Here is a 26,597-nt window from a genome sequence, read left to right as displayed (position 1 = left end):
GGGGACTATATTATAGTGTAGTTGAGGTGTCATTTCTCTTCTTGATCCCTAGTCCTCTCCTAGGATGTAACTACTGACTGACAGAGTGGGCACTCCCTAGGAATAAACTCCCTTCTTGCTGGTTTCTGTCTGGTTTCTCTCGTGTTCCTGTCCTGGTTCCTAGCAAACAGTCTTGCTCCTAGGAATTCCTCTGCAATAAGTAGTCTTTCCCCATCATCTCTGTTTCTGAGAACTACGCTGGATTAGTGTCTCAGTTTTACTCTGGATCCTACTCCAGATCTAGCTCTGGCTTGATTCCAGGGAATGGAAGTAGGTTCCCACCTTTTAGAATAAATCTCTAGAACACTTCTCGTGCTGTGCTGAGTAAGGATTGTGTGAATTGGTGCTTGATGTTCCTTCTGTGTATCAGCTAAGTGCCACATGAGGTTCACTTATAGACACAATTAGACTGGTTCCTCAGACAGAGCTGAGTCCCCTGGCTTTGCTAGGTGACATGTGGTCTTTGCTTGCATAATGGGTCAGTGCAGGCAACTCAGTAGACGTGAAGCAGCTGCAAGTCTAGCATATCTCTAACTAAGGATGGGCTCACACAAGTGGGAAGGCATACAAATTAGCACAGCATGCTTCCTGATGGTGTTTTCATACATACGTTCTGGTTGTTCCCTTCGCCCCATGTCCACTCCTCTGTCCATCTTCCTACCCTGTCTCCTTCCTGTCTATACCCCAGCTATTCCTCTTTAAACTTTCAGGTCATATGGTGACTCTTTACTTTCCCATGTGCATTCCATATGTAAGCACTTTATATTTTTTAAAAAAATATGCTTTTTCTTAGCAGTTGTGCACCTCTGTGTGTATTTCTCTGTCAGTTGATCTGTCTGTCTGTTTCTCTCTCTCTCTCTCTCTCTCTCTCTCTCTCTCTCTCACACACACACACACACACACACACACACACACACACAAACAATCAAGTTTTAATAATGGGGCTGGTGAGATGGCTCACTTGCCATGTGAGCCTGACAGCTTAGGTTCAGCCCTGGATCCTGGGAGGTAGAGAAGGTAGAGATCCTGTGCCTTCTAAAAGTTGACCTCTGGTTCCCCCCTGTGCCATGCCACTTATGTGCCGGCAGTCACTCACTCACACACATACTAATGATGAACTAAATTTAAAGCAGGCCTTTTATCCTACATATATTTTGGTGCTGATTTACTATTGTATCTCACAATCTACCTTTCAAAACTAGAATCTCTCAATGTATGTGGGGGTTTCTAACAAACATTTTCTGAAAAGGACCAGATAACCAAAATATTCTGCTTTGTGGACGCAGTCTCTGGCCAGGCCTTTGTAGTAAGATGGCAGCCACAGATGTAGGTAGGTGAATTGGTAGGACTATGTTTCATTGAAACTTAATGAAAAAATAGATGATTGCTCATGATTGTCAACTTCTGAGTTAGATGATTTGTATTTAATGTAGCTACCAATCCCATAGGGTTAAGCCTACAGCTTGCTATTTTAAGTATATGTAGTAGACTGTATATGGTCCTATGTAGTTTTTACCTACTGTATATTACTTTCATATATTTTAAAGACTAACCAAGAGTTTGATATTTCATTTACTGTCTACTAATAGTTCATTAGATTAGATAATTACTAGCTTTACTGTACTGTTCTAGGCATGATGGCATAGGGGTTTACAAAATACCTATTTAATTTTTCAGACTAAATTTTCAAATTATATCATGCTACCTTGTTTGTAATGCAAAACACTTACAATTGTTTACTTTTATTATCTCTTGTATGTCCATGTGCTATTTTAAAGTATGGACATTTCTATATGTAATTAGTCCTACAATATGTTGTCAATATTTTTATCTCTCAGTTGCTGAGCTGAGGACATCACTTAAGGAGCCCTATATTTGTTCCCTGCACCAAAATAAATAAATCCTTTTAAAATCCTGTTTAAAATAAGAAACAAAATATTTACTCATATTTTTGCCATTACTTGATATATTCCTTTCTTTGTATGATCTGAATTTCAACTTAATTTAAACTTGTGTGTTGATTTCTTTACCACTTCTTCACATATATATATAGTCTTTAAAAATTCTTGTTAGAGTAAATAATTTCAAGACATTTTTGCTTGTGCTTTATTATAATTATTAAATTTTCTTTGTGGGAATGCCAATGTTTCTTTTTTATTTTCTATGTTTCTTATTATTTAAAACAATTTTTAAATTTGAATATATTTTGATCATATTCTTCCCCTCAAATTCTTCCAGATCCTTCTCCCCTATCCACCCAACTTTTAAGTTCTTTCTCAAAAAGCAAATGAAAATCCAATACAACAATCTCCCCCTAAAATCAAGAAAACAATAAAAAGCAACACCCCAAAACAACAAAAACAAAAACAACACCAAATCAAAGGGCACACACACACACACACACACACACACACACACACACACACACGATAGAGTCCCGTTATATGTTAGTCAATTACTTCTGAATGTAAGACCTATTCTGAAGTGGTCACTTACTGAAGAAAATGGAAATTTTTCCTCTCTGAACAGGTATAAATGACAGTTCTATTGTTAATCTTTACCCTAGTGGTTAGCTTTTTATTCTCTCTCTCTCTATATATATATGTATATATAATAAAAACTAACACATTAAAGTTTGATGAGACTAACCAGCACAAGGATAAAGAACTCAAGAGAAGGTACATTTTTAAAATATATTTGAATTAGCTGTTTTACTGCTAATGAAATAAATGTTGTCGTTGTAGTTTGAGACTGTCTCATTTATATATCTCTGCCTGGCCTAGCATGTGCAGTGTAGACCAGGCTGGTCTCAGATTCAAAGAGATCTTCCATTTTGTTTGTTTGTTTGTTTGTTTGTTTTGTTTACCACATTGTAACAAAGGTTCAGATGTCCTTACAAAACCTAATTCTGAATTAGTTCTTAATAAGACAGAAATGGGTTGGGAATATAGATCAGTAATCAAGCACTTGTCTAATATATGTAAGCTCCTGGGCCCAAGAGAGAGGAAGAGACAGAGAAGGAGGCTGTGACAGAGAGGAGCAGAGACACAGAGAGAATACTATGGGAAGCAATGCTTGAAAATTAAGATATAAAATAATAAAAAAAATCAAAACCAAATAGTGCTTAATCTGGTTGAACCTGGACAGGTCCAGTACACCTGTAGCCTAGGCCGGAAGCACCTTGAAAGAGGTCTGGGAGTGAAAGGTAAGCCTGGATTACCTCATGAGAGACTGGGGGGGGGGGTAGAGGAGGAGAAGGAGGAAGAGGAAGAAGAGAGAGGAGAGAGGAGAGGTTGAGAGAGAGGAGAGAAAGGGACAGACAGAGGCTGAGAGAGTGCTGACATAGTCTTATTGAAGAGTCTAGTTAGCCACGGGGAAGGTGAGTGAATCTTTGCAGTCTGAAGGGAAGAAAGGGCTGACACATTTGCTAGGGAATGGGAAGACAATAATGTTCTAGAAAAGTATAGACCGTGGTCCTTTCAGTCCCTTTGTGCTGACTCCTCAGTGAAGCTGATAGATTGATCACTAGTTCATTTATGAGGCTGTGGAGAGGTCTGTTGTCTGTGTGCCAGAATCACGTCTTCCCTCACTGTGTCCGCTTAGTCACTCTTGATATTTAGAAAGTGAAGTCTGACTCTCACTCCTACCCGCATGCAAAGTGGCTCTTTAATTTCCTCCTAATGCCTTGCTTATCTTCCCATGTAAATGTGTCTTTTGTTTCCACCAATGACATGAATTCTTAGGTAATTGCCCTCAACGTTCATATGAAAGATTATTGACGTTCTTTAGTTCACACTGCTTCATCATTATTAATTCTGTTCTTTGACAACTGCATACTTGTGTGCATATAATTCATTATTATTACCCTCTTTCTTCATACACTCCCATCCCTATCAAACTCCCCATTCTCTTTCTCAAAGTTATGACTTGTAGTTTTGTTTTATGACCATTCTTTACTTGAACCAGGATCATCTGTGTGACTGTTGAACTGAGAGTATCCACTGGAGGCTAATGGGGTCGCCAGTGGATATAAACTGAAGGCAACAAGTCCCTTCTTCCTGATCTGCCTGGAGCAAATAGTTCAGCAGTGATGGATAGGGACCCCTAGGCCCCTCCCCATTCCTGCCTGACTGTTAAGTGAACTCATTATTATGCAGAACTAATGGTGTCCCAACTGCTGCAACTTCATGATTCCAGTTTGTATTTAAAACTGTCAGCAGATGGTACGGTGCCCCGACCCCAACACTTCTGTAGCACTCAGGAGGCTATGGCTCACAAGTGTAAGACAGCCCTGGGTGCAGCACATGTCTCAGACATAAAGCAAGGGCACCCATTTACCTCGGTGGCCTTGCTTTGTTCTGTAACGCAGGCTGGCCTTAGGCCATAGCTGCCTCAGTTTCTCACCTGCCTAGAATCATCTCATCCTACCCTGTGGTTCCATAGCCTTTCAATGTCTGGTTTCCACACTCTTTGTTCATGGGTGGAGGAAGTAAGAGCCCTGGCTTTCTACCCTCAGCCCATCCAGTTATCACCCATTTCCTGCCCTGGGGATCCAGGATAGAGATACGTGCACAAAGGTTTCTAGATCCCTTTTTTCTATGCACTTTTTAATTTAAGAGGGTGGTATCCCAAATACAAATCTTCCTATAGTAAAGCCTGTCACTATTTGGGAGGGATAAAAGCAAACAAGGGAAGGGAGAGACAGATGGGGGGAGGAAGGGAAGTGTGGGAAAATGGCGTCATCTAGGAATAAAATGAGTGTTCATTATAAACCATAATGCACAGCTGATACATGGTATATTGATAAATGAAATTTCAAATATTTAGGTGAATTTTTGTTTCCTTTTCTAGCTTTAAAATCTGAAGGGGATGATTACTATATTAATGGTGCCTGGACTATTGACTGGCCTAGGAAATTTGATGTTTCTGGGACAGCTTTTCACTACAAGAGACCAACAGATGAACCAGAATCCTTGGAAGCTCTGGGACCCACCTCTGAGAACCTCATTGTAATGGTAAGTGTGTCTTTGTCATTATGTTTTTACTGTAATAATGATAGGGTAAAGGGGGTCAAGCTGAATCAGCTGTGTTTGACAGGTGGTGGAATTAAGAGAATAAAGGTAGAATGATTTAAAGGGTGTAGAGACTGCAGAGAAGACCCTGGGTCTGAGGCTTTCAGGGAGGCTTTTAGCTTTTCACGTTTCCTTGAGTAAAAGTTGGAGGGGGGTATGTTTCGTTTTGTTTGGGTTTTATGTTGCTGCTGTGTTTTTTGGTTTGGGGGTTTGTTTGTTTCTCTGTTTGTTTGAGACAGGGTTTCTCTATGTAGCCTTAGCTGTCCTGAAACTCACTCTGTAGACCAGGCTGTCTTCAGGTTCATAGAGATCAGCCTGCCTCTGGCTCCCAAGTATTGGGATTAAAGGTGTGCACCACTGCCCAGCTTTAAGTAAAAGATTTTTGTTCTACAGTATAGATAAAAACATTGACAAACTGCCCATAAATGAAAAAAGAAGAAAAGAAACTCATGTGCTTTAAAGTTGTCTTGAAGCCTCATCAGATAAACACATTTGCCACCAAGCCTGAGAACCTGAGTTCAATCTCCATGGCTCTTCACACAATAGAAGGAGAGAACCAATTTTGGCAAATTGACCTCTAACTTCTGTATATGCTCCAAGGCATATGTATACACACACACACACACACACACACACACACACACACACACACACACTAATACATAAACAAAAATGTAATAATTTTTAAGTTGTGGTAAGTTCAGGTTCAGCCTGGACCACAGAGTGAGATTGTTAAAAGCTAAAGTAAATAAGCAAATGTTCCAAATTTCCTGAAAAGACTTGCTCTGTGGCATTTTCCCCTTCAGAATAAATAATAAATGAATGAAGGCTCATTGTATCTTAATTATCTTCACCAGTTGTTTTCAATGGCAGGTTCTCCTCCAAGAACAGAATTTGGGAATTAGGTACAAGTTCAATGTTCCCATCGTTCGTACTGGCAGTGGAGATAATGAAGTTGGCTTCATGTGGACTCACCAGCCCTGGGCCGAGTGCTCTGCTACTTGTGCTGGAGGTAAGACACCCACTAGGCAGCCCACAGCTGGCAGTGTGGGAGCAAAACCTACTCTGAGCTGTATTTGTTTGCTAAAGAAGCTAATTGAAAACATTTTTTGCAGGTTTGCTTCAAGCTGTAATTTAGCAAAAGAAACTTTGCTTAATTATATTACATTCTGTTTCTTTCAACCTCATGTAATTTATACAGATTTGTTGGTAAAATACATCTTGGCACAATGAGTATCTCTGCTGGTGCTTCTCCAAGACTATCTTGAAGGTGGGCTGTTTGCTTTTCATGAACACATTCTTTGGTAAAGAACATCAGGAGTTTTAAATTAAAAAACCAGCAAGAATCATACATCACAGACGCAACTTGTTGTAATGGGGCATGAGAATGTATGTGTGCTTGTATGTTTGTGTTTGTATGATTGTGTGTTTCCCACAATCCCATTCAAACTCCCTTCTCCAGCCATCAAAGTTAAGGGGCAATATACTGGGGTGCTACATAATTCCTATTGTCTGGGTCTCTGGGCTAATGATGTTAGTGATCCCCTTATAATCCCTCAGTGAGGTAGACATAGCTGTCAGGTAGTGGTTGGTGATGTGTTGGTTGTCCCATGTGCGTTTTTCATGGGTGCCTTTTCCCCACAATTTACTCTATTCCTAATCCTCCTCCCTCTAGTGGCCACCAATGCAATTCTTTACCTCTGGCTGGGAGAGCAGGACAGTTGGCTTCCTTCAAAGCCAACACCCTTGCTGCTTCATGGACTGGTGAGTAGAAGTGCTGTGAAAGCAGCATCTTCCTTCTCTCTGGAGACTAAGTGCACCACCTCCACCACAGAGCTCTATTACAGTAGGCAAGGGGCAAACCCATTCTTAAAGGCCAAGGAGGCCGAGAGCACCTCACCATTCCAAAACCAAGTATACATTTAAAATAATAATATTTAGAGTGTTGAAAATGAAATGAATAACACATTCCCATTCCAAACTGTGCAAAAGTATATGCATTCCCTGGATCTCATCCACAGGATCTCTAAACACCTCAAGTATTTAAATAGGAAAAAATATTTTCAGAAAAATGATTACCATATGACAGAATCCATACTTTAACTCATAAAAATTAAAGTCATCCATTACTATAACTCTAATTTCTGTAATAAAGACAACACAACATGAAAAATTCAAAAAGAAGATGAATAGCACTCTATTAATATTCACTTATGTGAAATACCATAAAATATGGCTAAGTAGAGCTTGTAAGCGATTTTAAAATTTCTCCTTTTCCCATGCATTTCATATGTGAGATGTCTGCTGGCTCATAAGATAAAGATTTTAAAGCTGTGATGTATCATCACTTCTTTTAATGAAATCAATGATCAATACCACTGCAGCTTACCCTTAACTAATTCACTCTTCTGTTCCCATAAGAGCCATTGCATTTTATACTTGATGGCATTTATACATAAATCCTTCTTTATGCCAATTCAATCACTTTTTAGTTACTCTATAAAGTCATCTTCCCCTTTCTACCTACCAACAAAAGAAGTGTTTATTATATTTAAGTTAGACCCTTAGTAAAGTAGAATAAAGGCTAATTAAGGATGAGTTCAAATAATTTAAGGTTTAGGCATTCTAATAATGATGTCCTAAAGCTGAGGTCAGAGAAGCTTGGTGGAATCTCTAATTATGCAACAGAATGCTGCACGAGGAGCCCTTCTGCCTGTTCGTATTTTGATAAATTGTTCTATTTGAGGATGGTTGAGACGCAGTCTTATCTGAAGTCAAGGACAGATTAAATGAATCCCAATGTTCTTTCAACCTGATTCTGTTTGTTCAGACAACACATAGACCAATAAAGGTAGAGGCAGCATGAAAACTTCATTCAAAAGAAAACTGAGTTTATTGAAGTAAAAATATGAAAAATTTAAATGAGTATTCTTTTTTTTTTTTTTTCCGGAGCTGGGGACCGAACCCAGGGCCTTGCGCTTCCTAGGCAAGCGCTCTACCACTGAGCTAAATCCCCAACCCTGAGTATTCTTTTCTATAACATTCATACTGAAAAATGGCAATGATTTGTGAGTGAGGAAGAAAAAATACTAAAGCAAAACAGGAAAGAAGAAAAGCCCCTGGAAAGAGAGGTTTCTTTTCCATAGGGTAACCTCCTTTGATTCTGGAGCTATTGGTCTTAGATCTGAGGTGGTTCTGGGAACCCAAACTCTGCCTGAGTGTGAGTGACTTTGAGCATCTGTGAGGCCATTGCTTTGTGGAGAGAGGGAAGGCAGTGGTTGAAAGTTGGCAGGTGTGTGCATTTGTCGTGGTCATCTGGGAACCGGCTGCCTCAGTTCAGTCTGGGATTCATTTGAAAAGCTGATGGGGCGGGGCTCCATTTCAGACCTCCTGTAGAGAAACTTTGAGTAGGGACTGTGTTTTCACACGTTTCCCAGATGGTTCTCTGCTCACACAAGATTTTGGATCACTGTTTCTGGCTTTCCAGCAACTGAAATCTAGCACAGTAGACATATAAAGTTCAAGGCCTGGTCACTGAAGTCTGAATCATTGAAAGCTCATTCGAGGGGAGGAAGCATTTATAGACAGTTGGTGGTTATGAGCACTCATAAAGCCACGAAGCAATAATTTTGACAAATCCCTTATTTTCAATTCCTGTTGATGTGATAAATTATTCTGACAAAAAAAAAACATAAGGAAGAAAGAATTTATTTAATCACAAGTATAAGTTGCAGTCCAGCATGGCAAGGAAGTTCAAAGTCAAGACACAGGGACTTGAAGCAGCTAGTCACAGTACCTCACAGGCAAGAGCAGAACACAAACAACGCATGCATACATCCAGTACTCGGCTTGCTGTTTATTCTTATACAATCCAATAGTCCTTTCCTAGGGAATGGCATCACTCACAGTGGGCGTGCTCTCCTATTAATAAATTTAGTCCCCCTCCGACATGCCCACAGTCCAGCCTAATCTAGACAGTTCATTGACATTCCCTTTCCAAGTAATACTAGATTGTGTCAAATTGACAACTAAAACTAATGATCAAAAAATTATGTATACATTTTTTTCCACTGTAGGAAATTGGATGTCCTAGGGTAGATAACATGTTATAGATACCAGCTATTGAAATTATTTTTCCTACATGTGCCTCTACTGTTAATTCCAGATACTTTAAGTACTAGAAGTGTGCATTTGAAAGAAGTAAAGTTCCTTAGAGCTCAATGTTAACCAAAGAAGAGTTCAGAGTCATCTACCATCATGGCAAAAATGACTTAGAAACTAAGGATAAAAACCAAAGTCAGTTATTAATTATGATACTTTACTTTGATCTTCCCAGGGAGGTACTGGGAGCCTTGAAGCTCTCAAGATTTTAAATGAAAAAACATCAAGAAGAACTCTCAAAGAACTCGCAGTTGGAGTCTCATAAGATCTCCCTGTTATTGTTAATTATTGTTCTATACATACCGTACCGACGGCAAGACCTTTTAAACTGTGACTCAGGGAACAAGAATGATAGTTTTCTATGATGAGATATTTTAAGATAAGAAATTAAGAACTGTTTTTGTAGCCTGGCAGACCTGATGACAAATCTAATATACAGGAGACACGGGTGGTGAGTCAGTTCCTGTGAGTCAGGGACGAAGTACTTCCTCGAGCTGATCAGGAGCATTAGGATGCTATGGGGCATTGTCTTCAGAGCAATGTGACTTCAGGATAGACTCACTAAGTTAAGACTTTCCTGCTTTCATAAACCTTGTTACTTCTTCTAGAGTTGGTTTCTTTATGCCTAATCCAAATGATTATGTACTAGGTAATTTAAATGTGCTACCATTGGATTAATGATCATAATCACGTGTTAATTAATTAAAGTCAGTTTAATACTGAAGGTAATATTGTTTTATAATAAAACTGCAGACCCTGTCTTGGAATAGTAATTCATACCATATAACATTTGCTCCATGGCTTTTAGTGGTAAAACTAGCAGTTACTTGATCTTTACCCACTGACTTCAGTCATTGCATGCCTCCTTTTTACCAATGTTTGCCTGGGTGTGTTGTTCCCAAAGTTCAGTATGTACCAGAACTACTAGGAGAGTATCTTAAAACCCACATTATTAGGCTTTATCTCCAGTTGCTGACTCGGGAGCACAGGTCTTGATAGTTTTGGAGCTTTATAACTGGGCTAGATCCAAATCCCTAGTAAAGCCAAATGATCATCTTTATTTAATTACAAGTGGCTCTGTGACATGGCTGTTTAATAACAAATGAAAATGTAGTTTATAAAATATATTGTGATGCCCATTATCCTTGATCATCCTCAACAACCACAGTAAATAACCTTTGCTATGATTAATTTTATTATATAAATAGACTTTGAGTTAAATAACTTTCAAATTAGAGATGCAGCAACAGAGGCTAGTTAGTAATACTTTAACATCGTGTTTCTCTACTAGTGATACCTGGTTACTCTGAACAAAGCTTTTTACCACTTAGCACCTCTGTAGAGGAACTCGCTATGTATCCACCCAAGTATCTCCTTCACCAACTAGAGTTTGTTCAAAACCCTTCTCCAGACAATAGCTCTTAGCTTGCCATGGGCTGGAAAGACCAGGACTCTAAATGTTCCTGAGATCCTGATGCTTGGACTCCCCCTGACACCCTATCTTTTATAAACAGTTAGGGGTTTAGTCTGAACATCAGATTTTTAAAAGATCCCTGGCAAATTCTAAGGTGCAGTCCATATTTAAAAATTATTGGCTTTGGCATGGATTAAAAGTTTTAGTCCATAAAAGTTTTAGAAAACTAACATCTCTTATTAATTGACTATGAGTTAAATTCAAAGGTTGATGAGTTCAGCAGTGAGCATTTGGGATGGAAAGAGACCAACATCACTGAGTAGAGTGGGAAAGTGTTAAGATGGTACCCCATGATTTTAAATTAGTGTGGTCACTGACTTGGACATGCCACAGAAAGTATGTTTGGAGCTCAATTTGTTTATGTTTTCTTTACCTGGTAGATCATTAATCACATCTAATTAATACTTTTAAAACTACTGCCACTGTGCTAAACAGTTTGCAAAGATTTTCATAGCAATTTCAACTTTCTCCGGTATTTATAAACTAAAATGAATAAAAGCAGAACACCCAGATTTGAGAACACCATCAGAGTTTAGTATTTTAGAGCATTTTGGAGATCAGACTCTTTAGGTTAGGAAAACTCAACCAGTAAAACTCTATGCAAATATTGCAAAGCCTACATTAATATAAATGGAAACCCTTTGGGTCTCAAGCAGTTTTGAGTAAGATATGCTCAACTTATAAATGGCTGTCATAGTCAACCATATGAAAATTCCCAGCACTTCTTTTGGTAGCTCTAATTAGAAAGAAATCTCTTTTGTAATAGGATGGCATTGTTTCTTAGAGAATGAATATTGCAGAGAGAACCCACATCATAACTGCCTTAACTCCAATTCTAAGAGCTCTGATACCCAATTCTGCCCTCTGTGGAAACATGCACACATGTGGTGCACATATGTACACTCAGGCAAATGCACATGTGTATAAAATAAATATCTTTAAAATCTATATCGGTGTTCTGCTGATCAAATACCATTGAGAATCTAAAATGCTATCGTTGTTTTCCTTTGCATTTACAGAGTCTGTTTCATTGCTCTTGCATGTTTGGTGCATCTTAAATTATTTTCCTTCCCGGAAGTCATTGGTAGCTGACTGGTTTTTGTTGTTGTTTGTTTGCAGTGATAGGCAAGCATTGTATCAGTGAGCTATACCCCAACCCAATAAGCCTAATTCATGTGTGCACTTGTATGTGTGTTCATGTGGTGTGCGTGTGTGTGTGTGTGTGTGTGTGTGTGTGTGTGTGAGAGAGAGAGAGAGAGAGAGAGAGAGAGAGAGAGAGAGAGAGAGAGAAGGTTGTTTTGTTTTATACATTTCTTCTTTCCAGGTAGGGATTTTTTAAATTTTATTGTATGCATCGTTGCCCGATTCATCTAGATTTTATATATTGAAGCTGCTTTGTACTCTGACTTTGGAAGACGGTTTCCAACTACTATTTTGGGTTTGCCAATTCAGGGATAAATTTTCAAAAAGTCACCAAGGTGGCCAAAGAGACTACAGTATCTCATGGGTTGCTACAAAGTAGTGTTGCTTTTCATGTTTCCATGTTCTAGCTATGGAAACAGAGTAACACTGGTTCTAGTCAACACGAGTTATTATTAAATTACCTCTTCCTATAAATAAATAAAACTTACATTTCTCCCTGTAATAAGAATTATTGAAAACCAAAAGTTGCATAAAAAAAAAATCCTAACTTAATGTGTCATTAAGACTAGGAAAAAAAAAAAACCTCCTCCTTTTCAATCTATTTTGATTTTCTTCTCCTATGAGAAAAAAATTCATATAAGCACAATTTAGGGGGGCCTAATGATTTTCAGGATTTAAAGATGGAAAATGCTTTGCTTCTCCAGATTTGAATTTAGAGATCTTAAATAATGTGGAACCATCTGTCATCTGTATTTGCTCTTCTTCCTGAGTGTATTTTCCTCTGTCAATTCAGTCTAAGGCTGGTGCATGATTAAAGTGAAAGGAAGGAAAACAGAAAATACAAAAAAATATTTGAAATGATCTCTGATAGCAACTTCTTTGTGACTTAACAAGTTTCTATCTATTATTATCTATTATTCTATCATAATATTGAGCCACACCTACGGCCGTGCCTGTAATCTCAGCACTTTAGGAGACCGACACAGGAAATTAGTGAATTAAAAGTAGTCGGAGCTACGTAGAGAGTTTGAGGCCAAATGGGCTTCATTTTAAACTCTCCTTCAAAATAAGAGAGGGAAAAGGAGAGAGAAGTATAATACAATCTTTGGGCTAGAGCTAATAAATGGAGGAGACACTCTCAAGGCACCAGATGAAGCAGAGAAAAATGTTTACACTTAATTAAATGTCCAATGAGTTTCTTTGCCAATTGTAAAGTATCTGTCCAACACATTTAACATCACTAAGAGGTCATTTCATACAAGTAAATGCTGTAAGGCTTGATCGTTTAAATAACTGATACTATAACTGGTACACACTAGAAAGTCAAAATCGATAAATGCCCATCTGAAGTAGAGGAAAACAAAATTCAACATGTTGAGGAATTGTGTTGGTGGTGGCTCTCTCTCTCTCTCTCTCTCTCTCTCTCTCTCTCTCTCTCTCTCTCTCTCCCCCTCCCTCCCCTCCCCATCTCTGGTGTTTCTGGGGATTGAATTAAAGGCTTCATATATACTAGGCAAGTGATCTGCCCGGAGCTATATTCCCAGCTCTATACTCTACTCTAGAATACAAGGGAAAACAGAACAGGGGAGTGCTTCAAAAATCTGAACTATTGAAATAAAGAGAAAGGCAAAGGTAAACTAGAGCATGTTCAGACCTAAAAGAAACATTAGAGGCCATCTAATTTGATTGTTTATTTTGCAAAGAGAAATGAAAATTTGTCTTAGGTCCTTCACTGCCTAGAGCTAAAAGCAGTTGGAGGTGAAGGAAACCATGGGAACAAGATAAGGTGAGATGGAAAGAGCAACAAATTCATTTGATTATGAGAGAAAAAAGTCCTTATATTATGAAGATCTGGAAGAGCAAAATCACCCAGTAATTTAACAAAATGAGAAGAATGTACAACTAAAAATATGAGACTTGAAAATGTAATATTTTCTAGATAAAGTATGTAATATAATGACCTTTATCCTTCCCACCACATTCTAATGTAATCTTACCTTCAGTAAACACAATTGCTCTAGAAAAAAAATATATATATTTGGTTTTAGACTAGGTCCCACTGTATGGCCCTGGCTGCTCTATAGACCAGAATGGCCTAGAACCCACAGGGATCCACCTACCTTTACTTCCTAAACCCTGGGATTAAAGGGGTATGCTACCATGGCTAACAATGAAAACTACATTATTTTTAGAGTAACATTTCTACTTTAATCATTCTGTGTTTCCTTAGGGCATCTACTGTTGCCTAGGACAGAAGGAAAATACTGGGAAGGCAAAGAAAAGAAGCTTTTGAAAGATTTTAAAAAATGAGCAGTAGGCTCTTCAGAAGAAGGAAGCCATGTGGGTGGAGTTGATTGGTACTCTGGGTGCCAGCTCTTAGATCCAAGGCAGATGGACTTTGCTGTGGCCTGCAAATGCTTATGTCTGGCCAATAATCACACAACACAACAGCCAGATTCCAGCACTCGAAGGCAAAGCAAATAGATTTTTTTTTCCTGGCACTTGTCACTCTTTGAATGCTCTGTGCGTTGAATATAGGGATTAAATTAATATTACTGACCATATGCTATGTATGTTGTGGTTATATAATGTTGTCTTGGTTGCTAACTATTTTAGATGCTGTGGCTAAGCAAATTATTGCCTTAGCCACTAGCCACATTTTTAGTATAAACCCTGAGTATTCCCCTCTCTACTGTTCCAGAAATCTGTTTCTTGGGGAGAGATGGCACATTGTGCCACTCTGTTCAATTATTTGAAGATCAGTTAGTATCAATTTCAAGTAATGCATTTATAGCTCTCTCTCTTTCCCGTGCTGACTTAATCATATGTCCTGATAATGTCCACTTAGGACCGAAGTGGTCTGTCTTGGAGAATTGGGATACCTCCATCTTTCTCCTGGTCTGGCCACTGCTACCCTCATACTTCCTGGCTTAACACATGCCACTGTTTCAAGTTAAGTATTCAAGCAGTAACTTTTGTTTCCTACTTTAAAACTTGTGACTGACATGAGAAGAGCAGTCTGTCTTCAAATACTGTATTATAAATAAGCCTATAAAGGTATTCAGTTATCTGAACCAAGGTCAGTGTTCTCTTGAGGTTTCCACTCAGAAGTGGCCTGAACTGTGAGAACCCTCACAGTGAGAATAATAAAGAGTTCCACCCAGTACTCACCTGACGTCTGTGGACTACTTGCTTTCTCCTGTGTTATGTACTATTACAGCATGCCATTAAAAGCTATTTGCTACTGTGCACTTGCATTGCAGAACAGAGGCTTCAATAGCCAAAAGTAGACCCTAACTTTAAACTGTCAGCATATAAGATCTGATAAATTTAAAATTTCAGACCAAAAGTAAGAGGTGCTGTCTTGTCTTGTCTTGTCTTGTCTTGTCTTGTCTTGTCTTGTCTTGTCTTGTCTTGTCTTTTTTCCTCTCAGATTTGGAAATTAAAGCCAGTGCCTTGCACATGTTAGCTAAATGCTGGATCACAGAGCCACATCTCTCACTGAGCAGCTGTATTTCTAGCCCCAGAGTTATGCTTATATTTCTATACTTGAAATCATCATTCATTGTATTTGAGTCTTAAATATCAGAAGTGAAAGATAGGCAAATTAAAAGGCTCTAAATGGTATATATTCTTTCTAAAGGTTTAAAGTCAATATGTATTATCAAAATAAATAAATTATCTATACTTTCATTGCTTTATGTAACATGGAGAGGATTGCATAAAGACAGCTTTTATGCTAGTAACTTAAGGTTTTTAAGAGTAAAATACAGTCAGTATATTTTTAATTTCATCAATTAAATTCTTATATCATCTGCTTCTCTCCAGGTCATAGGGACACTGAGCTGTGAAAATATTTTTCCCATTAGGTGTGCACTGAGTGGTCATGTGGACATCTTATGCATGTTGGTAATTAACTATGGATTGAAAGCATACTAATTTTGTGTAGCTGGGTCACAGTGAGGTTTAAAATAAACTTAGCAGTGTGTTACACATGACTTTAAAGTAGGTTACATGTACCTGACGCATGATCATATGCAAACATTCTAAACTCCATTTTTCTTGTTCATTAGATTATTTCTATTGCATTTTCTACTTTCTAAAGTTAAACGTTATATTCACCTTTACTTAAATATTGTGTTTAAAAATATGTCCATTTAGGTTCATTTGTTTATAGTTATCCTGTCAATAAAAACAGTCAACCTGCCAGGTGTGGGAAATATGAATGCTATTGGATGAAAACAATATAATGCTGTGGGGTGATTTGAAATATGTTAATGCCATATTGATATAACATTTTAGAAGACAATTAATGAGTATAAGGGAAATACCTTTGTAAAACATAAAACAATTTTAGTTATCCTATCAAGGACATTAATTTTCATTTATCAAAAATAGCATGCTGAAATTATAAAGACCTAGAAGCCCCTTAGTTCCTAATTTTAAGGATATATAGAATATGCAGCCAAAGATGAGTCAACTTGTACTGCTTACTATGAAGTTCAAAATCATTTAAGAAGCACGAGTGTCGTGTTCTGTTGAGTGAATGATGCGCCAGCCACATCGAGGTGGCAGATCTACTTTGTGAGTCCATGCACTGTTGAGTAAGGTATAACCATCGAGTCTTACCGGGTAATCAAAGAGTTCTAGCTCCAGAGCAATGGCATGAGACTATTCTCAATGCTTATTTGGCTCAGTGTGGTTTTGTCTATTTTCTCAATTTGTAGCAATAAATATTACCTAGAAAACATTTTTGAAAGTACACACATAGCTATAATTTGTATAAAAGTGAAATGTAGATCTCCACTAATTACTTCTACCATTCTGATCTGCGATTCCAGTTGCAGAGGACCTGCTTTTATGATAAAGGCTGCTTTAGGCAAATACATGTGTAATGCTCACTTAAAGAAACTGAACTTTTATCTTAACCTTTAGAAACTAGCTTCCGGTTTCTATCACTGAAACTAAGCAACATAGATTCCATTTCATACTTTTAATGTGTGTTCTATTCTGAGAATCAACCAATATACTGTATTAAATACCAGCATTTGTGTTCCAAGAGTAGCCACATTTAATGCCTTTTAGGAATACACACTAAACCTAAAAAATCAAGGCCTATTCTTGATATAAATGAACATTCCCTTCAACTGGCTAGAGTTGTTTGTCAGAGCAGTTAGTAGCTGAGCCCTGTGACTAACGGTAGAGGAATGTGACTAGGTGGCCACATGGACATAGCTATCTGCCCACAGGAGTGACACAGTGCAGAGGTAATCTGATGATGAAACATGGAGCATCTGGGAGTAGATCATAGCTATGCTTCTTGTGAATCATTCTTCCCTCAAAAATCTTAATTTCAATAGTTAAAAAATTCCACTGCTGTCATCTAGAGACTGGGAGAGAATGAACACAACATACTTTAAGACATTTGCCAGTGAACTGTCGGACTACATTTTAGACCCCTAAACACAGGTGACTGAAGGCGATCCTAGGAGTCTTGAGTCACTGAAAGTAATAAGACATACCTTCTTCAGTAACTCACCATCAAGACGGAAGCTGCAGAAGTCAGTCTCCTGGGATCAGTAGACTGAGGAGATGTTCCTGTCAATCACTTACATTCCAAAGGCTTGGCTTACTGTGACCAACAGATGACAACTGATGCTTGCCCAAGATGGAGGCAGCCTCTGGAGAAGTATCTGGTGCCTAATTCTTCAGGGAAAAGTTTCCTTTGTCAAAAGATCCTTTTTCATAAGAATTTCCATGTTTGTGAACAAATCCCTTTTTTTTTGGTTCTTTTTGGTTCTTTTTTTTTTTTTTTTTTTACAAATCCCTTTTTTAAAAAGGATGCTATAATCACCAGAGGAAAGGAAGGGATGCATGGAAAGGTGAGACAGGCGGACAGGTAGACTGATGGAAGAGCGTACAGAATTAGCTGGCGTGCAAACCTGTGCTTCCCTGAGTGCTGTGAGTGCTACTTTACATTCACTTATGTGTTCTAGGAAAGGAGAGGGTAATTTCAGGGAAGAGCTTTATTTGTGCCTTTATGTCCATTTCCAGGATTAAAGTGTTAATGATGAATGATGTTTTTTGTATGATCTGAAACACTTGTTTCTCTTTGATATTGTGAAATATATGTCTCTTATTGCTTGATTTCTGATACTAAGTAAGTATATATAAAATCTTTTCACAAAGAATGTTTATAAATAAAAGCCTCTGGGTGTGTGTGTGTGTGTGTGAGAGAAAGAGAGAGAGAGAGAGAGAGAGAGAGAGAGAGAGAGAGAGAGAATACGTTTCGTGAAATGTGAGCAAGTAGTAGTGGATATGTCTGCCAATAATCATAAGCATATGCATAAGAATTTTTGTAAATTGTAGGATGAGGATGTTTTTAGTTATGCTAATAAGTCACATGGACTAATGTTTAACAATAAGTGTTTTGTAAATCAATATTAGAATGAACTGTGTATGTTACTCTTTGACAGTGGTATAAACAAGAGGTATCCAACCCTGTTAAAATAAACAGACCAGTTTCTTGCAGCCCAAGAAACTCTCTAACTTGATGAGCTCTTAGAAAGATGCAATCATAAATGGAGGGAAATAAGTGAAATGTGTGGATGTGATATATTCCTAATTTAAAATGACCTTGTTTCATCCTGTCCTACAAAATGTTAGAAAGTAAATTAGTCCTTGTTGCTTTGTTTTTAAATACATATGCATATGCATGCATTGTCTTGTACTGAAATGTATATTAATACACTTTATCTCATGATATTTTGGAAAGTTCAAGGATTTTTAAGGAAAGCATGAAGATGTACATAAAAATGGGAATATTAATTGCAGCTTCCAAACGTCCATGGTTCTGAATACGGAAGCAATCGTGTTGTCTAAAGTTTGACTGTAATCAGCAGCACTTCTGTCCTGTTTAGAGAAATAAAGTTTCAGAACAGATAGCACAGCAGTGATCCAGTGAGCTTGACTGCCCAGAGGAAGGAGCAATGCATGCCTCATCTTTGGAAGGGAAACTACTCTCCAAGTAAGGATGCCATTCCTTTTTTTAAAGGTGTCCAAAAACAAGAAGTGGTCTGTAAAAGATTGGATGACAACTCCATTGTCCAGAACAATTTCTGTGACCCTGACAGTAAACCACCAGAAAATCAAAGAGCCTGCAGCACTGAGCCTTGCCCACCTGAGTAAGTATGACAAGAAGTGAAAATTCATTTCTTTGGGTGCAAGAAGAAAGCATCATGCATTCATATTTGCAAATACATACCTTGCCTCTTGTAAAATTGTATGGTAGTTCCTGTCGAGTGAGACATACAAAGCAACCAGAGTGTAGACAGACGTTTTTGGAAAGACCATTTACTTTTCTTTTTCCTCTTTTCTGCTAATTAGCTTTGTAAACTCATCTCAAAATAAATCTTTAAAGCTATGTAAAACAAGATGATGGTCAAAGTTCATGGTCTAGGTTTGTCCCAATAGATTTGCAAACCTTTGTGCAACTGTGAGTTCAGCTCAGCAAGTTAATACCCCGTTCAAGATTTTAAATACCACACGGGGCATTTGGTTGGGATTTTAAGGCTTCTGGATGATGATACTGGTTACATCTGTTTGCGGTTGTTGTTATTTTATTTTGTTTTGTTTGTTTGGGGTTTGGTTTGGTTTGTTGGTTTGTTTGTTTTACTTGTTCATTTTTTTTCAAGACAGGGTTTCTTTGGGTAACCCTGGCTATCCTGGATTTATCTTATTTTTGTAGACCAGGCTGGTGTTGAACTCACAGAGATCTGCCTGCCTTTGCCTCCTAAATGCTGGGATTAAAGGTGTGCACCACCACTGCCTGGCTCCCAGATTACAAGCTATTCACCATTACATCTAGACCAGTGTTCTCAGCCTCCCTAATGCTGTGACCCTTTAATAAATACAGTCTCACGTTGTGGTGCCCCCAACTATAGAATTATTTTTATTGCTCTTTCATAACTATAATGAATCATAATATAAACATCTGATATGCAGGGTATCTGACATGTGACCCCCCCATAAAGAAGTCTTGATCCAAAGGTTGAGTGCCACTGCTCTATACATTGTAGAGCTGAATTTCACAATAAAGACTTTTTTTTTTGATTTGGTATTTCCATAGTTGATGGGAAATACTTGAAACATTACTTTTAATTTTAAAATATTTATATTCTTTTTTTTCCTTTTTTTTCTTTTAATCCCTCCCCCTCCCCTTCTTGATGGGTGTTCCCCTCCCCACCCTCCCCCCATTGCCGCCCTCCCCCCAACAGTCTAGTTCACTGGGGGTTCAGTCTTAGCAGGACCCAGGGCTTCCCCTTCCACTGGTGCTCTTACTAGGATATTCATTGCTACCTATGAGGTCAGAGTCCAGGGTCAGTCCATGTATAGTCTTTAGGTAGTGGCTTAGTCCCTGGAAGCTCTAGTTGCTTGGCCTTGTTGTTCATAAGGGGTCTCGATCCCCTTCAAGCTCTTCCAGTTCTTTCTCTGATTCCTTCAACGGGGGTCCTGTTCTCAGTTCAGTGGTTTGCTGCTGGCATTCGCCTCTGTATTTGCTGTATTCTGGCTATGTCTCTCAGGAGAGATCTATATCCGGCTCCTATCGGCCTGCACTTCTTTGCTTCATCCATCTTGTCTAATTGGATGGCTGTATATGTATGGGCCACATGTGGGGCAGGCTCTCAATGGGTGTTCCTTCTGTCTCTGTTTTAATCAATAAAGACTTTTTTAATTGTATTAAAATGAGAAATTATCTATAATGTCTATATTATTGGTATTATCTAAAATATATCTATAATATATTTAATTATAGTATTACCATATTAAAATATCTGATTAAATTTGTTTCCTAATCCTTTCCTGTTGTAGTTCTGAAATGAAGTTTCTTGCTTAAAGTAGGGGGTGGAATTCAAGAGAAAAGAATAAAGGGAATGTAAAATTGGAAAATTTTAGTCTAATTTTTTTCTTTTTTGAAAGAAATGGTACATATCTTTATTAGTCAATTTTTGCTAGCTTCCTTTTTAATTTCTTCTTTCTTTGTTTGAATTCAGACAATGAAAGAGAAATTTTAAATGTTTGGAATGGTTTATATAAGATTCCCAGTAGTCATTCGTGGGCTAGGGATAATCGTCATAGACTGCTGTGGTTCAGTAGGGCCGGATGTAAGTGTAGATGTAAAAGAACAGTGATGGGGTGCCCTATCTAATTACTAGTCATTTATCAAATAAGTATGCTTCTTTGCCTTTTCTCTTTGTTACCTCACTTTATAAAAGTATAATTTTGTTACTAAGGGAAGAGTAGCACTTCTCTAACACCGGTGTTAGTATTTTAATGTACATAATTTCCTGGGCTTTCTATGTACATACAGACATGTATATGATATGAAATGGCATGGTCTTTATATGTTATGGTCAATTCTTAGGATATTTTGAACATTGTCTTTGACGGCATTTAGTAGTTATGTCATTGTTTATTTAAACTGAATTCCAGTGTTGTATAATCCTTGTTCTGGTTAGGCTCTTGCTCTCCTGTAATACCGCCACACTAAACAGTTTTGCCACTAAAACTATGTTGTACATAATTATACCCTCTGCAACATAAGGAGGAATACAATTTCTAGCCAAGTAAGAAAACATTTCAGCACTGTGACACATTGTCAAATTGTTCCCCAGAAAGATTTTAAGAATGTGCACTTCAGCTTGCAATATATAAATGCCATTTCCTTGAACTAAATACTGAAATATTTATTTTTATTTTTGAGGCAGAGTCTCAATATTTAGCCCTGGAACATGCAAACTGGCCTCAAACTCACAAAGATCTGCTTGCCTTGACTCCAGAGTGCTAGGCTTGAAGGCAATGCATCTGCTTATTTTATGGAGAAAAAAAGATGTGACATCTGATTGCTCTTCTGTTTCCCATTTGTATTGTTAATTACTAGTCATTTATCAAATAAGTATGCTTCTTTGCCTTTTCTCTTTGTTACCTCACTTTATAAAAGTATAATTTTGTTACTAGTTATGTAAACTCTCAATATATTTAAAAACAGTAACTCTTTTACTTGTATGTCAAATAATTTTCATAGTTTATTATAGGTTTTCTTACATTATTTATGATGTTTCCATCCATTTTTAACTTAAAAAACTCAAAAACAGGCCAGCATGTGCTAGGAGACAGGAGAAGCAAGAGTTTAAGGAGTCCAACACCAGCACTGGCTATGTAGAACATGTAAGTCATCCTGTCTTCATAAGGTTCTTTCTCAAACAACAAAATAGAATAAAGGGAAGCAGAAAAAAATTAGGAAAATATAAAATTTCTATTAATTTCAATATTAATATAATATAATATTTAATAGGTCTCACCTACTCTATTATACTTACAAAGCTTTTCTCTTGCTTTAGTGTACTCTTTTATATTCTTAGAATATTTCATATTTTGAATAAGTCAAATTATGAAATTATAATTTGAAGAATGAATCTATATTTTCTAATATAATTAAGTTAAAACCTTTAGTAGTATTTTTTAATCAGAAAGTATCTTTTCAAATCATAAATTACTTTTAATTTTTTGTTAGACTGAGAGCATATATAGGTAGGTATGTATAGAAAAACAAAGGACAGTAAGGTTTCGCATCAAAAAGGAAGACTGAAGAACAGAAAAAAGATGTCTTATTAAGAATAGTGTGTGTTTGGGAGATGTTAAAGAGTCAGCAGAAGCCGCACAGGGGCTCCTGGGAACAGCTTTCTAATGAGAAAGTACAGCAGCCATGCTACTGGACTGCGTGGAACTAGAAGCCATGATGTAGGCTTACATAGTAGAAAAGAAGGAAAGCATTAGTATTAAAGGATATGACTGGTGGGAAGCCAGTGTCCCTGACAAGGAAAGGAGGCTGAGTGGAACCCAGTGGAAAAGGCCAAGAGTCCAGTCTTTATAACAATACTATTTTTACATATGAGCTTATGGGTAAATCATCAATATAAATATTATTCCTTTATAGTACTGTGGTTTCTAAATTTGTAGAAACCAAAGAAATAAAAACAAAAGCCTATACATTGTAGTAATACTGAAACCAGAATTTAAAAACATCAATTAATCAATAAAATATGCACAACACTATTTGTTTGGTTTCTTCAAGACTATCTGAGCAAACAGATATGAAGTCACTATCACATACATTGCAGTAAGAGAATTATAAACAACCGTGTAAAAGAAAGCCTGGAGTAGGAAGAATGTGTTTGTTTGTACAAAGGACTGAACCCAGGGACGAGTGCATGTCAGCCAGGTGCTCTCCACTGAGTCCTATTGTAAGCCGTTCTTAACTTTTGCATTCTATTTTTAAATGTGATCTCATTAAGTTGCCCATGCTAGCCTTGGACTCACTGTGCTTCTCCAGCGACCTCCTGCTCTAGTTTGCCAACTAGCTGAGATGATAACCCTATGCTACTAGGCTCCGTTAAGAGATGCATTTTCATCCAGGGGCTAGGTTTTACTTGATAGAATCTTTTATGGTTTAACAATTTTATGTTTGACAATTATTTTGAGTCATTGAACCTCATCCATGAACAATTATAATGTGTTATTTTAAGTTTAGAAAAAGACTCACAAGCATTCTCTATAAAACTATGAAATTTAAGACTAGGAAGAATCATAGAATTAATCTTAGCCAACTCTCGTCATTTCACAGATGAGAATTTTCATCTCCGATGATGTTTTTCCCATTACACCAGACATCACCAGCATTCTAAGTTACAAACCAAATGTCTAGTGGCACTTATGTGTCTAGCTTTGTTTGCCTCATCAAAGCATTTCTAATTGGCACAATTTAAAAGATGCTTATTATATTGCTATTCAAAAATTAAGAAAATTCTTTGCCTATAGACTGCTTATGGTATATGGTTCTATGCAATCTTAGTTTTACTTTCCAATTATTAAATAAGCTTTTTAAACCTAAGAAAATTACAGCATATTATAAGTAAATAATAGGTTATATAAATACTTGTCTCTTGTTGATTAAAATGATACTGCCAAATTGATAAAGGAAGACACTGCCAAATTCTGAAGATTTTCTTAATTTTGTGATGCATTTATATAGGGAATAAAAAGTGGTTAGACTTGATAGTGAAATAAAGGGTGGAAATCCTTTGTCTTTCCCATCCCCACAAATGCTGGATATTGAATACATAGTTCAAAACTGTTTTTTTAATATAACTAATAAGTTCACTTTTTTGCTATACCATTTTCCTTTAAATTATAATACAAAAAAATCTGGTTTTATGAGGAACTCTTCAACAATGTCTGGTTTTATCAACTTTAGATCAAAATTTTATGTAGTTCATCTCTTTTCCCCTCCTCCATGTATTATTTTCTTAATTATTAGCAGATAATAGAATGAGATCTGATTATTCAGGACACAAGTCACTCTGTTTTCAGATGTTCAAACATTAATCCTGTTGTAGTATATGCCTGTAGTCTCAATACTTAGAAGGCTGAAGCAGGATTGTTGGCAGTTCAAGGCCACCATAGGATTCATAGTGAGTTCCAAATCAATCTGAGCTACAGAATGAGATCTTGTCTGACAAAAACAAATGAACCAACAAGAGTAAACAAACCTCCATACATGAATACTACTGATTTTAGCCCTAATGGATAGTAGACATTTTGATCACTAGATGTTGAGAAGAGGCCAGACATGGTAGCGCACACTTTAATTCCAACCCTTGAGAGGCAAAGGCGGGCAGATCTCACTAAGCTCAAGGCCAACCTGGTCTACATAGTTAGATCCTGTCTCAAAGCAAACAAACAAAAGATGACTAGACCTTGAAAAGAGCTCAGAAAGAACCAACTCTAAGATGTCTCAGGCTAACGATCCAACAGCTGATATTCCCAGAATATTTTATTACAGAATCTAAAGGCAAGAATACAGAAAACAAAAGGAAGGCCATCAGTGCGTCAGACATGTAAGGAAGGAAAAGAAGGAAGCAGTAATTCTAAATTAGACAGAGGACAGGGAGACTGAGACACACATAATATTGAGGTTGCAACATTTACTTCCATCACTAGGCCATGAATAAGCTTTCAGAGACATGGGTAGGGAGAATGTGATGCATGCTACGGCTAAAACAGGAGCTGTGAAATGTGAAGCTTGTGATTACAGTCAGGAAAGAAGTTGGTAGTGTGACTAGTTAATAATTTACTTCCATGTATTCTAAGTTGATGAGTAGACTGATAAATTCAGACTAAGTGTCTGAGGAAATACTTGACCATAAAAGAGTGACAGAGAATAATAAAAATAAATAAATACTAAAACTATAGGAGTGTCCTGGGCCTGTGCTCTAAAGAACAGCAGTGCTGCCCGAATCATGCTGCCATGAGCACCGGGTGTACATTTGAAGGTCTCCATCCCTGTTACATTCTGAGGCCTGAGATCATGGCTGGGAGCAGTATGACTGAGCTTTCTGTGGCTGAGTCATACACATTTCTGCTTTATTCCCTGATCTTGGTGACGAAATCACTGTGCAGATTGAATGTGGCTGGCATGCAAGGGATTAATCAGTACACACTTTTCTCCTTACCAAATATGGCATTAACAAGTTGGGATCGTGTTCACTTGTGGTAAAAAGAAAGAAAAGAACACGGGAAACACTTTAAATCTCCTTTGGAAAATGACTTATCAGAAAAATATGACACTATCAATTTTTTAACTCAACATTAAATTATAATTTTAAAAATAAATTTTAGGAAAAAATTCTTCAAATTGGGAAATATATTTTAAGTTCAAAGTTGATTATGATATTTATAAATGCCATTTCCCCTATAAAATAGTAATAAGACAAATACTCTTGAACAAAAGCCATTTTGACTTGGTGGGCTAAATATAGTCTTCCATTAGGATGCTGACACTCTGATGTCCCTGACATATTGCCTTTCCTGCATGGTGGACTTTTGATCAAAAAAATAGTGAGGATTGGTTCTTAAGCTTTTCCCACTCTTCTCTCTGGGTAGTTTCATACCCAAGAACATAAGCATAACAACTGCATGACTTATAATCATAGATGTAAGACAATATCCTGTGATATATATTCTGTTTTCTACCATGTTACAAATAAGATTCAGTGGAAATATCAGTTGATAGGGATTCCAGTCTTTGTTCCTTCGTTGCTCCTTGTATGACTTTGGAGAACTATTTTTCTAACACAGGATCTTAGTTTTTAGTCACTTTTTGTTTTTGTTTTGTTTGTTTGTTTGTTTGTTTGTTCTATAGAATAAAGCAATCTACCTTGAAATACTTATTGGGAATATAGTAATATATATGTTGGTCAAGATTCTAGTGGTAAATAATAAGCTTCAACTTGAGTTAACTTCGTTCAATGCATAAGGCTTATATCACAAAGCTCAGGAAAGAGTAAGGGTAGGTGTACTAGAATCATGGGCAAAGACATCAGCAGGCCTTCCCAGCTCCTCTGTTGGAGGGGTAACAGGGCCATGAGCAGCTCTAGATGTGTCCTCGTGCACCTCTGTGATAGGAAGGGAAAGAACTTTCACTTCAGCTGAGATGTAACAATTCTGAAGAAGTCTTATTGGCTAGAACTGGGTCATGGTTCTCACCAGAGTGACAGTGCAGAAGCAATACCAAAACCCCTCGAAATTATGTGCATGTGAGGGTTCATTGATGACGTTAGGCAACAGAAAAGGAGTGGAGAAGTGTAGGA

General features: G+C 37.4%; 1 protein-coding gene across 1 annotated transcript in view; it reads left to right on the top strand.

Moving 5' to 3' along the window:
• The window catches only part of Adamts6 (ADAM metallopeptidase with thrombospondin type 1 motif 6), a 217,821-nt gene that overhangs the window by 165,678 nt on the left and 25,546 nt on the right, over window positions 1–26,597 (top strand). Inside the window, exons 19-21 of the mRNA XM_032898945.1 lie at window positions 4,891–5,054; window positions 5,985–6,123; window positions 18,944–19,073. Of these exons, the coding sequence (XP_032754836.1) occupies window positions 4,891–5,054; window positions 5,985–6,123; window positions 18,944–19,073 (433 nt within the window). The remainder of the gene's footprint in view (window positions 1–4,890; window positions 5,055–5,984; window positions 6,124–18,943; window positions 19,074–26,597) is intronic.

This window comes from Rattus rattus, chromosome 3 (genome assembly GCF_011064425.1).
Source record: "Rattus rattus isolate New Zealand chromosome 3, Rrattus_CSIRO_v1, whole genome shotgun sequence".
In the NCBI taxonomy this organism is placed as follows: Eukaryota; Metazoa; Chordata; class Mammalia; order Rodentia; family Muridae; genus Rattus; species Rattus rattus.
This window is presented reverse-complemented; position numbering and strand designations above follow the sequence as displayed.